The following is a 15,226-nucleotide window of genomic DNA, read 5'->3' as shown; positions in this document are numbered from 1 at the left end:
TTTTGAGGATTTGAAGATTATGATGTTTTGAGGATTTCAGGACTGTTCTGAGGATTTGAAGATTATGGTGTTCTGAGAATTGGAGAATTATGGTGTTTTGAGGATTTGAGGATTAAACTGTTCTGAGGATTGGAGGATTGTAGTGTTATGGGGATTTGAGGATTTAAGGATTCTGGCGTTCTGAGGATTTGAGGATTGTGGTTTTCTGAGAATTTGAGGACGAAGGTATTCTGAAGATTTGAGAATTATGGTGTTCTGAGGGTTTGAGGATTATGGTGTTCTGAGGATCTAAGTATTTGAGGATTTTGGTGTTCTCAGAATTTGAGGATTGTGGTGTTCTGAAGATTTGAGGATTATGTTGTTCTGAGTATTTGAGAATTGTGTGATTCTGACGATTTCAGGATTATGGTGTTCTGAGGATTTGAGGATTGTGGTGTTCTGAGGATTGGGGATTATGGTGTTCTGAGGATTGGGGATTATGGTGTCCTGAGGATCTAAGTATTTGAGGGTTTTGGTGTTCTGAGGATTGAGGATTGTGGTGTTCTGAGGATTGAAGATTATGGCGTTTTGAGGATTTTAAGATTAATTTCATTTTTGACAGAATTCGAAAAATCTCGGAGGCCTCTGTTTTGTTTGATGGAAATTTAGCAGCCCCTAGTACCTTTTTTTTTCAAATATCTAGAGGAATCTTAGGGGACCCTTGTTTTTATTTTTGAAATAATTTGAAAATCTCTCGGATACCCCTTTTGGTGTTTTATTTCTGAAAGAGTTTAACTTTGATTTAAAAAAAAATTTGAAAAGATTTTTTCTGTCTTTCAAGTAGTTTGAAAGAATCTCCTAGTCTTTATTTTCTAAGGATTTAAAAACAAATTTGGGGCACTTTATGTTCCATTTTTGACAAAACTTGAAAATTCTCGAAGATCCCTCCTTTGTTACTGAAAACGCTTGAACGAATCTAAGGGGTTCTTGGTGCCTTTTTATATCTGAAAGTATCTTAGAGATCCCTTCTTTCTTATTTCTAAAATAAATTTAAAAAAATTCGAAGAGCCTTGGTATTTTGTTTTTAAACGAGTTTAAAGAATAGCCTAGTTTTTTTTAAATGATTCTAAAAAATCTTCGAGACACGTTGTGCTTCATTTTTTGACAAAATTTGAAAGAATTCTAGGAGTCCCAAATGCCTTTTCCTAATATCTGAAAGAATCTTAGGGGCCCCTTGCTTACCCTTTTCGAAAGAATTTTTGTAGCAAAGTAGAGTATTTAAAAAAAAATTAAAAACCCTCAAGGAGTTTTAGTCTTTTAGTGTTTATACTTCTTAAAATTAGACCTTGTCTAAAGAGCTGAATTTGTTTTAATGCTTGTTGCGGACACGTTCTGTATAAACAACTTTAGACCAATGTTCTAAAATCGCTTTAAATATTTAAATTAAAAAAATCAGACAAATATAGTTAGAAACTTCGCATATCCTCTGATTTCCGAGAAAGCAAAAGTGGTCTTCATAAAAAGTCAACACTTTGTACCAACAAACGATATTATGTGTGTTATAATCGTGACAAACTAGATTTATTTGGTGCTAATTTTGGCACGCCTTGGGGCTCCAATCTGGGACTACACTTATTCTTAAACTTATAGTATAATAAACCGTACGAAAAGGTATATTAAAAACGCTAAATCCCAATATCTTTTATTTTTAGTGTGTTATGCTAATAATTTCCACAATGCCGTAACCGACCTTGAAAAACGGAGATAAGCGACGACGTTTCTCCTAAACAATAGGGTTTTAAAAATCGCTGCTAAAACTGATAAATTTGAATTTTTCACGGAAAGTTGGCACATTACCCGAATTCTCTGTATAATGGAACCTTGGTGTTTTTGATCGCTTTTTTTGATAATTGCACGCTGTTGTGATACAATTAATTTTAATGTTATGGACAACTAAAAATTGTAATCTTGAGTTAATCATGATAATAGTATGTGTTTTGCCGGCAATTTTAAATACAATTAATTTGACCTTAGACGAACTCTATCCTCCGGCTGTTCAACTTAATCAAATTATAATAATTAGAGTATAATGAAGAGCAAAAAATCGCAGATTTTGTCAGAAAATAATAACAGAGGATTTGCGGGGAAAAACGGACGATGATGCGCTTAATAAACTGAGATTTTTTTGTGTGATATGGAAAAGTATGTAACCTCAGCAGGATTTACGTCTTAGTAAGCGCATAAAGCAGAAACAGGACACACAACTGATTGAAAAAAATTGAAAAAAAACTTCGTAGCAAGTGTATAATTTTTCACAAATGATAATTTCTGTATGTTGTGCAGACAATGGACTTCTTGAGTGTAATCTCTCCATTCTACATGTCTTAGCAAACTTATTGTTGTTGTCATAAACATTCAAATAGCTCCATTCATTTAAACAAATCGACCTCGCCGCTGCTCTAACGACCAAAAACCTCATCCCACTGCATTGTTCGGCCATTACCTCACCACTGCATGGGAACTGGGTAATTAAAAAAACAATTTTTAATGCACAAACGGTACCCCGAAACCTAATTGACTTAATACCCCATAATTCTCACTGCAATCGCTCGAAAATTGCACAACGTTTCGTTAATTTTAACGACTCTATTAATGAATTTAGCGACGTAAGACGCCGATTTAATCGTTGTGCAAGTCTGTGTGAATTTTCATTTTCGTTTTGCGGCGCGCCGACAATAAAAAAATATCGATGACAACGTCCTTACGCAACGGACCGACCTGATTTTCATGGCACAAGCGAGAAATGTGAAATTATCATTGCATTGAATTTTCATGAAGGCAATATGCAATCATGGGAGAATCGGTGCGATTGTTTTCGGTGGGAGCATTCGCAACGCGGTGTCATAATGTTTTCTTCAAGTGCCCTATTCTCACAAGGTTTTTATATGGGAAGTGTTTTGGTGCGTCGGTGGCAGGATGTCGGAGATTACGCAACGTGTGCCGTTACGAGAACAAAGTGGGTTTTTTTGGAAATGAAAATTAACTGAATTCCTGCTGACAGATGGCGATCCGAGGAATTTATGCCATGTGAAACTATTTTACAATGAAATTTTTACTAACCGGAGCTTATTCAAGAAGATTCGCTATGCAGGAAAAATTCCTGCTGCATACAGCGTGTCCCCAAAATTGGAAACACATTTCACCAAAAACTGACGTACCAAATTTGAAAAAACCCTCGAACAAAGCAACTAGGATTTTTTCGAGTGGTATTTTTTTACTTATTATTATTATTATGACAAGTTTAAACTCCCAATAACAAGTCTGGTATTATTTTTAAAAATGAAATAAGCATATTTTAATTATTAATTAACGAATAAGTGGTTTTTATGAGAATCCAAACATAATTTATCATTAATGTTAATTTTTTGAGGTTTGAATAGCGGCAACGTCAGAAGTAACGGTGCAATATTAAATCAAATAAAATGGTATTTAAAACTTTGCTAAACAAGTTCTTGAAATGAAATGACGTTTTAATTTTGAAATGCATCATGTTTTCATCACACTGTATATTTATTTTTGCACATACCGTGTGAAAGGTTTTAGAAAAATTAAAATAAAATTATTAAAACATGAAAACCCAAGGACCGCCAAAATCCTTTCAAATTCTTTCAAAATCAAAACACTAGGGGTCTCCAGGGTTCTATCAAATACTAAAAAAAGGCACCAAGGGCGTCAAAGATTCCTTCAAACTTTTTTAAAAACAAAATAAGGGTCTCCGAAATTTTTCAGATTTTGAAAAAATGAAACACAATGTGTGCCGAAGATTTTTTTAATCCTTAGAAAACAAAGAAACACACAAAAACACAAGGATTCCCAAGATCTTTTTAAATCCTTTTAAAATCAAAGACACTAGGATCTCCCAAGAAACATTCTTCCAAAAACAAAACTCCGAGATCTTTTCAAATAAGTTCGAAAATAAAAAACAAGAAACCACTAAGATTTTTTCAGACATTAAAAAAAGCACAAGGAACCCCTGAAATTTTTTTTAACTTTTTCAACAACAAAAGAGACTTTCTAAATATTTCGAATTCTGTCAAAAATGAAGGACAAAATGCTCCGAAAATTTTTTAAAATCCTTAGAAAACAAAGACTAGGAGATTCTTTCAAACTCTTTCAAACACTCAAAAACACAAGGTACCCCTAGATCTTTTCAACATCTTTCAAAATCAAAGATACTAAGACCCCTAAGAATTTTTAAAGTCTTTCAAAAACAAACCACCAGGAGTTTCCGAGATCTTTTCAAAAATAAAAACAAGGTACCGTGAAGATTTCTTTAAAATTCTTAAAAAAAGACTACGTGATTCTTTCAAACTGTTTCAAAAACACAGAAACATACGGATCTCTAAGATCTTTAAATTCTTTCAAAGTCAAAATACAAGAGACGTCTAAGATTCTTTAAAATAGATCTTGAAAAAGACACTATGGGTGCCTACGACTCTTTTCAGATCTTTCAAACACAAGATACTTCGAGCCCCCGAGATATTTTCAAATTATTTAAAAATAAAAGATATACTAGAATCGCCAAGAAATCTTTTAAACTCTTTCAAAAACAAAACACCAGGGGCTTAAATGATCTTTTCAAATTTGCCAAAGATAAAATACAAGGTGGCGTGAAGATCTTTGAAAATTAAAAAAAATGACTAGGTGATTCTTTCAAACACAAGAAAACACAAGCAGCCCCAAGATCTTTTCAATTTTTTTCAGAATCGAATACACTAGGATCCCCAAGAACCTTTTCAACTCTTTCAAAAACAAAACACCAGGGGTCTCTGAGATCTTTGCAAAAATAAAAGCGAGGTGTCGCGAAGATTCTTTAAAATTCTTAAAAAAGATCGCATGATTTTCCAAACTCGTTCGAACAGTTAAAAACCCAAGGAACCCCAAGATCTTTAAAAAATCTTTCACAAGTTTAAAGATACTAGGATCCCTAAATGAAAACTTGAAACTTTTTAAAAAGTAAAACACCAGGAGTCTCCCAGATCTTTCCAAAAATAAAAACGCGATTCTTTCAAACTCATTCGAAAAATAAAAAGACGAGGACCTCCAAGATCTCTCCAAAATCTTTCAAAATCAAAATACAGGGAACCTCTAAGATTCTTTCAAACATAAAACACTTGGAGCCCTCGAAATCTTTCCAAATGATTTCAAAATAAAAAATACAAGAATCGCCAAAAGATCTTTTAAACTTTTTCAAAAGCAAAACACCAGGGGCTTCCAAGGTCTTTTCAAATTTGTCAAACATAAAATACAAAGTACAGTGAAGATTCTTTAAAATTCTTACAAAAAAAAAAGACTTCGCGAATCTTTCAAACTCTTTAAAAAATACAAAAACACAAGAACCTCCAAGATCTCTTCAAATTCTGTCAAAATCAAAATACAAGGAACCTCTAAGATTTTTGAAATAGATTTTAAAATAGTCACTATGGGTACCTAAGACTCTTTCCAGATCTTTCAAACACAAAACATTTGGAGCTCCCGAGATCTTTCCAAATGATTTCAAAATCAAAAATACTAGGAGCCCCAAAGGATTTTTAAACTCTTTCGAAAACAAGACACCAGGGGCTCCCGAGATCTTTTAAAATTTGTCAAAGATAAAATACAAGGTGTCGTAAAGATTCTTTAAAATTCTTAAAAAAAGATTACGCGATTTTTTCAAACTCTTTCAAACAGTTAAATACACAAGGAGCTTAAGATATTTTCAAAATCTTTCAAAATCAAAGATGCAAGGATCCCGAAGAATCTTTTAAACTCTTTTAAAAACAAAACACCAGGAATCTCAGAGATCTTTGCAAAAATAAAAACAAGGTGCCGTGAAGATTTTTTAAAATTCTTAAAAAAAGACTGCAATTTTTTCAAACTCGTTCAAAAATACTAAAACACAAGATCTGTTAATTTTTTTTTTAAATCTAAAAACAAAGGACCTCTACGATTCTTTCAAATAGATCTTAAAAAAACACTATGGGTGTCCAAGACTCTTTCAAGATCTTTCAAGCACGAAACACTTGGAGCCCCCGAGATCTTTCCAAATGATTTCAAAACAAAAACTACTAGAATCCCCAAAAGTTCTTTTAAACTCTTTCAAAAAAAAGCAAAACACCAGAGGCTTCCGAGGTCTTTTCAAACTTGTCAAACATAAAATACAAAGTACAGTGAAGATTCTTTAAAATTCTTACAAGAAAAGACTTCGCGAATCTTTCAAACTCTTTAAAAAATACAAAAACACAAGAACCTCCAAGATCTCTTCAAATTCTGTCAAAATCAAAATACAAGGAACCTCTAAGATTTTTGAAATAGATTTTAAAACAGTCACTATGGGTGCCTAAGACTCTTTCAAGATCTTTCGAACATAAAACACTTGGAGCCCCCGAAATCTTTCCAAATGATTTCAAAATAAAAAATACAAGAATCCCAAAAGATCTTTTAAACTCTTTCAAAGATAAAATACAAGGTGTCGTGAAGATTCTTTAAAATTCTTAAAAAAAAGATTACGCGATTTTTTCAAACTTTTTCAAACAGTTAAATACACAAGGAGCTTAAGATCTTTTCAAAATCTTTCAAAATCAAAGAGGCAAGGGTCCCGAAGAATCTTTTAAACTCTTTTAAAAACACAACACCAGGAGTCTCAGAGATCTTTGCAAAAATAAAAACAAGGTGCCGTGAAAATTCTTCAAAATAAAAAATCCTAAAACACAAGAACCAACAAGATCTCTTCAAATTCTTTTAAAATCTAAATACAAAGGACCTCTACGATTCTTTCAAATAGATCTTAAAAAAACACTATGGGTGTCCAAGACTCTTTCAAGATCTTTCAAGCACGAAACAGTTGGAACCCCCGAGATCTTTCCAAATGATTTCAAAACAAAAACTACTAGGATTCCCAAAAGATATTTTAAACTCTTTAAAAAAAAAAGCTAAACACAAGAGGCTTTCGAGATCTTTTCAAATTTGTCGAAGATAAAATACCGTGAAACTAGGTGATTCTTTCAAAAATAGAAAAACAAAAGCGGTCCCAAGATCTTTTGAAATTCTTTCAGAATCAAAGATACTAGAAGCCTCAAGAACCTTTTAAACTTCTCCAAACACAAAACATCAGGGGTCCCGAGATCTTTGCAAAAATAAAAGCGAGGTGCCGAGAAGATTCTTCCAAATTCTTAAAAAAAAACAAGATCTTTTCAAAATTTTTCAAAATAAGAAAGATAGTAAGATTCCTAAGAATCTTTTACATTTTTTCAACAATAAAACACCAGTAGTCTCCAAGATTTTTTCACGAAAAAAACAAGGTGCCGTCAAGATTCTCTAATATTCTTAAAAAAAGACTACGCGATTCTTCCACATTCTTTCAAAAACACAAAAATACAAGGACCCCCAAGATCTCTTCAAATTCTTTCAAAGTCCAAATACAAGGGACCTCTCAAATTCTTTCAAATAGATGTTTAAAAAGACACTATACCTATACACTAAGGCGAAAGAGCTCCCGAGATCTTTCTAAATTATTTCAAAATAAAGATACTAGGACTTTAAAATTCTTAAAAAAGATTATGCGACTCTTTCAAAAACGAAAAAATACAAGAACCCCCAAGATCGTTTCACATTCTTTCAAAATCAAAACACGCCCCTAAGATCCTTTCAAATATTAAAACAGATATTACGGGTGCTAAGATTCTTTCAAACTCCTTGAGACACAAAAACACTTGGAGCCCCTGAGATCTTTCCAAATACTTTCAAAATCAAATACATACTAGGATCCCCCAAGAATCTTTTAAACTTTTTCAAAAACGAAACACCAAGGGTTTCCGAAATCTTTTCAAATTTGTGAAAAATAAAAGAAAATGCAGTGAAGATTCTTTAAAATTCTTTAAACAAAGACTAAGTGATTCTCTCAAACTCTTTCAAACCCACAAAAATACAAGGACTCCTACGATCTTTTCAAAATCTTTCAAAATCAAAGATAGTAAGGTCCTCTACAATCTTTTAAACCATTTCGAAAACAACACATCAGGGGTCTCTGGGATCTTTTAAAAAATAAAAACAAGTTGCCGGGAAGATTCTTTAAAATTCTTAAAAAAGACTACACGATTCTTTTAAATAGGTATTAAAAAAGACACTACGCGTCCCTAAGATTATTTTTCAAACTCAAAACAAAGGAGTTTTCGAAATCTTTTCAAATTTGTCAAAAACTGAGGTGATTTTTTAAACACTCAAAAACACAAGAAGCTCTAAAATCTTTTCAAAATCAAATGGGATTCACAAGAAAAAAAGACTATGCGATTCTTTCAAGCTCTTTCAAAAACACAAAAACACAAAGACCTCTAAGATTCTTTCAAATATTAAAAAAGACACTGCAGGTGCCTTAGAATCTTTTAAACTCTTTCAAAAACAAATTAAAAGTCTAGGAACCTCAGATTTTTTCAAATACTTCAGTAAACAAAACACAAGAGATTCAAAGATTCTTTCATATTCTCAAAAAAAAAAAAAAAAATTGTAGATACATAGGTACCTAAAATTCTTTCAAACTCTTTGAAAAACCAAACACAAGAGGTTCCTAAGATTCTTTCGAATTCTTTCAACAACAAAAACTACCTCAAGAGACAGTAAAAAAGCAAAATTCCATATTATGTTTTGCCACCAACAACTAAAAAGTGTGTGTTCATTATGACGACAAATCGTCTTTAATAACTTCAACAACACCCCATTGAGTGTTCTGATAATAGCATACAGTGGCGGTTTTTACAAACATTACAAAAAAAAAATAAAAAAAAACACGAACACAACTTATTATACTCCAAGATTATTTATTTTATGAGTCTAAAAACAGCAAAGCCTTGGTATTAACATTTTATACTTTATTTCGTAATATTTATGATTCATACCGAGAAAATCACTTGCAAACAGAAGTTCACTTTTTAGCCGCATTTATTTATGAGATCTATAATTATTCCACATGAAACACTAACAGTGGTAATAAAAAGCCATAAACAGAAGTTTAACAAGTTTACACCGTTTATTGACTTTAATTTTCATTTATAGTACACGCCGATTTTACGAAAAGCGGCACAATTAGGGCGTTACCCAATATTTAATAAGCGGTACACATAAAACATTGTAAAACCAACTGATTTAGTGATTATTATATTTACTAGCTTGCGCAATTTTACTGGTTGTAAACTGAGTTTTAAATCCATAATAATGAGTAAAGTAAGAATACTTAAGTTATTGCATTTTAGATTTCGTCTCGAATTCTTAACTAAATTCCTTTCATACTTTTTAGACACACTATATATAAAAGAATTATGTGTTTTAAAGTACAAGCTTTTATCACCATCCACTCGCATACGTGCGACTTGCGTACAAGTTAATAAATCATGTGTGAGTTATTTATTAGACACCGCTATTTGCATACAAATCTTTATTGACATAGTATACAGGATGTCCCAGCGAAAATTAAAATAAAACAAAAATCGGCTTCAACAATGTTATGCCAGGGTCAACACTCGTAGCACCTCATTTGACAACCAAACATCGAGTGATTCGAATGCCAAACACTGCACTAACCTGAATATCCCTCAGGAAAATGCAGAATGCTCCCATCCGTCCTCTCCTTGCCCTTCTTCCCGAACACCCCCCGCGCCTGAATCTTCGTGAAGCTGTCGAAGCACCGATACAGCAGCAAGGGCTCGCCGCCGCTGACCCGCACAACCCTGGGCAGGGAGTACCGCTCCAGGAAGTCCCGCGCCTCGTACTCCTGGCCCGAGTCCGAGCCCGTGCTCCCCCTGCTCTTCGTCGAGTCGGGCGTGTCGTCCTTGCCCTCGGCCCGCGCGTCCTCGAACGTGTGCTGGGAGTCGTGCGAGTGGTATCTGCGCAGGATCGGGTTCTTCTTGTCCTTGCGCTTCTGCTCCTGGAAGATGAAGTGGGAGGCGTCGAAGCTGGTCAGGGCGTCGGAATGGCGGAACAGGGGGTTGTAGGAGGTCTTGGGGGAGAGCGGGTTGCGCATGCGCAGCGACGGCATCGACGAGTTGCGGCTGCAGCTCGAGCTGCTGCGCGAGGAGACGGTGTTGGCGAACATCGTGGGGCGGCGGAGGCGGCGATCTACATCGTCTGAAACCAAAATAAAAATAATGAATTCAGTTTTTTTGAAAAATAAAAAAAAATTGCTACTTTTGATTTCTAATGACCTCTAGGTATAATGTAAAAATCAGTTATTTAAATTTTCGATTTTCAAGTTTCAATTTTACAGTTTTTAATTTTCCAACTTTTAAATTTTTAAATTTTGGATTTTGCAATTTTTTGATTTCAGCTCCTGAAGTTTTCAATTGTTACATTTTTCAATTTTTCATTTCTTCAATTCTTTGATACGCAGTTTTTCGTTTCGGTTTTTTATTTTCTTTATTTTTACAAATTTTCGCTTTTTCATTGTTGTTTTTTGTTTCTTCAATTTTTCGTTTCTTCAGTTTTACGATATGCAACTCTTCGAGTTTCCATTTTATAATTTTTCAGTTTTTAGATTTTCCGATTCTTGAATGTTTCAATTTTTAAATTCTGCAATTTTTTGATTTGTAATTTTTCAATTTTTCATTTATTTGTATCTTCGATTTTTTTATTCGAGATTTCATTTTAAAATTTTTTAGGTTTGCAATTTTTCAAATTTTAGATGTTTTCGTTTTCTTTTTGTTTCAATTTGGTTTTTATTTTGTTTATTTATTCAATTAAATGTATTCGATTTTCCAATGTTTGAGTTTTAAAATTTTTTGTTTATCAATGTTAATTTTTTCAATTTTTCCTTTCCTCAATTTATGGGTTTGCGACTTTTTACATTTTCATTTTTCTTACACACATACATACATACATACATAGGACTTTATTCATGTTAAAATAATACATGATTAGGCGGCGTCTAGCCATAGGCTATTCCACTCAACCTTACAAAATAAATATTCAATGCAAAAACAATAAAATAATAAAATTAACTTAGAGATGCAATAGTTATGAAGAAAATAATAATATAAATATGTATATAATAACCACAACAAAAATATATAATTCACACAATAATTTAACAGTAAATATTAAGAATTTGGATACAGGATATATATCTACAAATATGGGCGTCCCAGATAGCTAAATTTATGACGATTCCGAGTGCAACAAAATGTTTTTTATTTTTTTCCGAAAGCTGTTCACAGAAGTACAGTACAGCAATTCAGAATTAAACTTATTATAAGACTTAATAATGTTAAATGACAATGATTTACAAAAAATAGAGGTAAAAAATCTTGACATTGACAACTGCTGAAGGTTCCTTAGTGGTATATTAGTATCTAAAATACTTTGTCTTAAGCGAAACTTCCTACGCAAATACGGAGGTGATGGAGTTTTAAACAACCGATATACAAAAACTGCTAAATGATATTGAAATACTATGTCCAGCTTCATCCACCCAAGTTCACGAATTTTGGCTGACACATGGTCATATTTCCTCAACCCAAAAATAATGCGGCAGCAGTTATTTTGAATTTTTTGAAGACGATTTTTGTCAACAAAATCAAGAAATGGATAGTATATTATAAAACAGTAGTTAATATGAGATAATACTAACGCTTCACACAATTTTTTCCTGAGTTTGAAGTTCAAAATTAAAAAATTTGAATAAAGCATTTTTAGCGCCAAATAACATTTTTTTATGACGTTCGAAATATGAGATTTAAATTTAAAATCATCATCAATAAAGAGACCTAAGTTCTTTACAGTTTGCAAAACAGGCAGCTTCTTATTTCCAATTCTAATATCTATATTATTAGCAATAGCCATTCGGAGTTTTTTAGGTGCAAAGCACATTAGTTTGCATTTATCAGCATTAAGTTTTAAATTGATTGAAGACGCAGCTTTAACAATATTCACAAGGTCTTTATTTACATCATTACACGCATCCTCAACTAGGGAAGGCTGAAAATGAAGCAAAAGTTGCGTATCGTCAGCAAACGCTCTTTTTTTACTTGATGAAGGCATGCTTAGCAATTGGGCAGTATATATAATAAATAAGATGGGTCCTAAGATCGATCCCTGAGGGACACCCGATGTAATTAATGCTAATTCAGATTTTCCTGATTCAAGCACAACTTGTTGATAACGATTGGAAAGATATGATCTAAAAAAATTAGTCGTAGTTAAATCAAAACCATAGTACTGCAATTTAGCACATAGTAGATCGTGATCCAGCGTATCAAAAGCCTTAGAGAAGTCTAGAAATGTAGCTACAGATGCATAGCTTTTATCAATGGAGTCTATACAGTCATCCACTGTGACTGCTAAAATAGAAGTTGTACTGAACCCTGTACGAAAACCAGATTGATCTTCTGTTAGAATGCCCTCAGCAGAGATGTAATTATAAACCTGTTTATAAATAACTTTCTCAAGGATTTTTGATAACGCTGGAAGGATACTTATAGGCCGTAAATCAGATAACGATTTGACAACAGTTGATTTAGGAACAGGACGGACAAGGGCCATTTTCCAACTTTGTGGAAAAAAACCAGTCTCTAAACAGCAATTGATAATATGAACCATATGTTTACATATAACAGAGAAGCATAATTTGATCATCTGAAGGGTAATTCCATCATATCCTAACGCATTTGATTTTAGAGCAGCTTGTTGCTTCAGTTTATACAATTTGCAATTTTTCAATTTTAGATTTCTCGAGTTTTCAATTTTTAGATTCTTTAATCTTTCGTTTCTTCAAATTTTCTATATTTTATTTTTATTTTTAAAATGGTCCGATTTTATTATTTTTTTTTTGCTTTTTCAATACCAGTTTTAACCATTTTTTAGAAAATTTTTGAAAACTTTGGAACCATATTTTACCTTTATTAGAATAGATGTCGTGAAGGTGATTTCGATTGAAACTGGCGGAAGATTATCTACAATTTGGCACCAATTTTCGGGCGACTGAACCAATTTTAACCATTTTTATTAAAATTTTTTGAAAATTGTGAATTCACTTTTCGTGTTTATTGGAACAGATTTCGTGACGGCGATTTCAGGATTGTAACTGGCGGAAGGTTATCTTCAATTTGACACCAATTTTCGGTCGATTAAACCAACTTTAACACTTTTTTTTGAAAAATTTTTGAAAATTTTGAATTCATTTCTCGTGTTTATTGGAACAGATTTCGTGATGGCGATTTCAGAATTGAAACTTCTGGAAGATTATCTACAATTTGACACCAATTTTCGGTCGATTGAACCAGTTGTAGCCATTTTTCGGAAAATTTTTGAAAATTTTGAATTCACTTTTTGTGTTTATTGGAACAAATATCGTGACGGCGATTTCAGATTTGTAACTAGCAGAAGATTATCTACAGTTTAATACCAATTTCCGGTCGATTGAAACGATTTTTAAATTTTTTTTGGAAAATGTTTGAAAATTTTGAATTCACTTTTCGTGTTTATTGGAACAGATATCGTGAAGGCGATTTCAGATTTGTAACTGGCGGAAGGTTATCTACAATTTGACACCAATTTTCGGTCGATTGAAGCAATTTTAACTTTTTTTTTTGAAAATTTTTTGAAATTTTGAATTCATTTCTCGTGTTTATTGGAACAGATTTCGTGACGGCGATTTCACGATTGTAACTGGCGGAAGATTATCTACAATTTGATAACAATTTTCGGTCGACTGAACCAATTGTAACCATTTTTCAGAAAATTTTTGAAAATTTTGAATTCACTTTTTGTGTTTATTGGAACTAATATCGTGATGGCGATTTCAGATTTGTAACTAGTAGAAGATTATCTACAGTTTGATACCAATTTTCGGTCGATTGAATCAATTTTTAACATTTTTTTGGAAAATTTTTGAAAATTTTGAATTCACTTTTCGTGTTTATTGGAACAGACATAGTGAAGGCGATTTCACATTTGTAACTGGCGGAAGGGTATCTACAATTTGACACCAATTTTCGGTCGATTAAACAAATTTTAACATTTTTTTTTTATTTTTGAAAATTTTGAATTCATTTCTCGTGTTTATTGGAACAGATTTCGTGACGGCGATTTCAGGATTGTAACTGGTGGAAGATTATCTACAATTTGACACCAATTTTCGGTCGATTGAACCAATTGTAACCATTTATCGGAAAATTTTTGAAAATTTTGAATTCACTTTTTGTGTTTATTGGAACTAATATCGTGACGGCGATTTGAAATTTGTAACTAGCAGAAGATTATCTACAGTTTGATACCAATTTCCGGTCGATTGAATCAATTTTTACAATTTTTTTGGAAAATTTCTGAAAATTTTGAATTCACTTTTTGTGTTTATTGGAACTAATATCGTGACGGCGATTTGAAATTTGTAACTAGCAGAAGATTATCTACAGTTTGATACCAATTTCCGGTCGATTGAATCAATTTTTACAATTTTTTTGGAAAATTTCTGAAAATTTTGAATTCACTTTTTGTGTTTATTGGAACTAATATCGTGACGGCGATTTGAAATTTGTAACTAGCAGAAGATTATCTACAGTTTGATACCAATTTCCGGTCGATTGAATCAATTTTTACAATTTTTTTGGAAAATTTCTGAAAATTTTGAATTCACTTTTCGTGTTTATTGGAACAGATATCGTGAAGGCGATTTCAGATTTGTAACTGGCGGAGGGTTATCTTCAATTTGACACCAATTTTCGGTCGATTAAACCAATTTTACTTTTTTTTTGAAAAATTTTTGAAATTTTGAATTAATTTCTCGTGTTTCTTGGAACAGATTTCGTGACGGCGATTTCAGGATTGTAATTGGTGGAAGATTATCGACAATTTGACACCAATTTTCGGTCGATTGAACCAATTGTAAGCATTTTTCGGAAAATTTTTGAAAATTTTGAATCCGCTTTTTGTGTTTATTGGAACAAATATCGTGACGGCGATTTCAGATCTGTAACTGGTGGAAGATTAACTACCACTTGACACCAATTTTCGGTCGATTGAACCAATTTTAACCATTTTTTTTGAAAATTTTTGAAAATTTTTAATTCAATTTTTCAATTTTAAATTTCTCCAGTATTCAGCGTTTAGATTCTTTACTTTTTCATGTCTTCAAATTTTGGTTGCTATTTTTAATTTTCTTTATTTTTTTTTATTTTCAATTTTTCAGTGCTCCGATTTTAATTTTCTTTTGTTTTTTAATTTAAAT

General features: G+C 32.4%; 1 protein-coding gene across 3 annotated transcripts in view; it reads right to left on the bottom strand.

Annotated features, from left to right (window-relative positions):
• The window catches only part of LOC135124218 (uncharacterized), a 93,519-nt gene that overhangs the window by 22,017 nt on the left and 56,276 nt on the right, over nt 1–15,226 (bottom strand). For all 3 annotated transcript variants that reach the window (XM_064049128.1, XM_064049129.1, XM_064049127.1), the window contains exon 2: nt 9,592–10,134. In XM_064049128.1, the coding sequence (XP_063905198.1) occupies nt 9,592–10,102 (511 nt within the window). In that variant the 5' untranslated portion in view covers nt 10,103–10,134. The remainder of the gene's footprint in view (nt 1–9,591; nt 10,135–15,226) is intronic.

Source organism: Zophobas morio, unplaced genomic scaffold, assembly GCF_036711695.1.
Source record: "Zophobas morio isolate AGI-343-1 ecotype UQ-CSIRO unplaced genomic scaffold, CSIRO_AGI_Zmor_V1 ptg000007l, whole genome shotgun sequence".
NCBI lineage: Eukaryota > Metazoa > Arthropoda > Insecta > Coleoptera > Tenebrionidae > Zophobas > Zophobas morio.
Note: the sequence above shows the minus strand (reverse complement) of the source record. Positions and strands in the feature narration are given on the sequence as shown.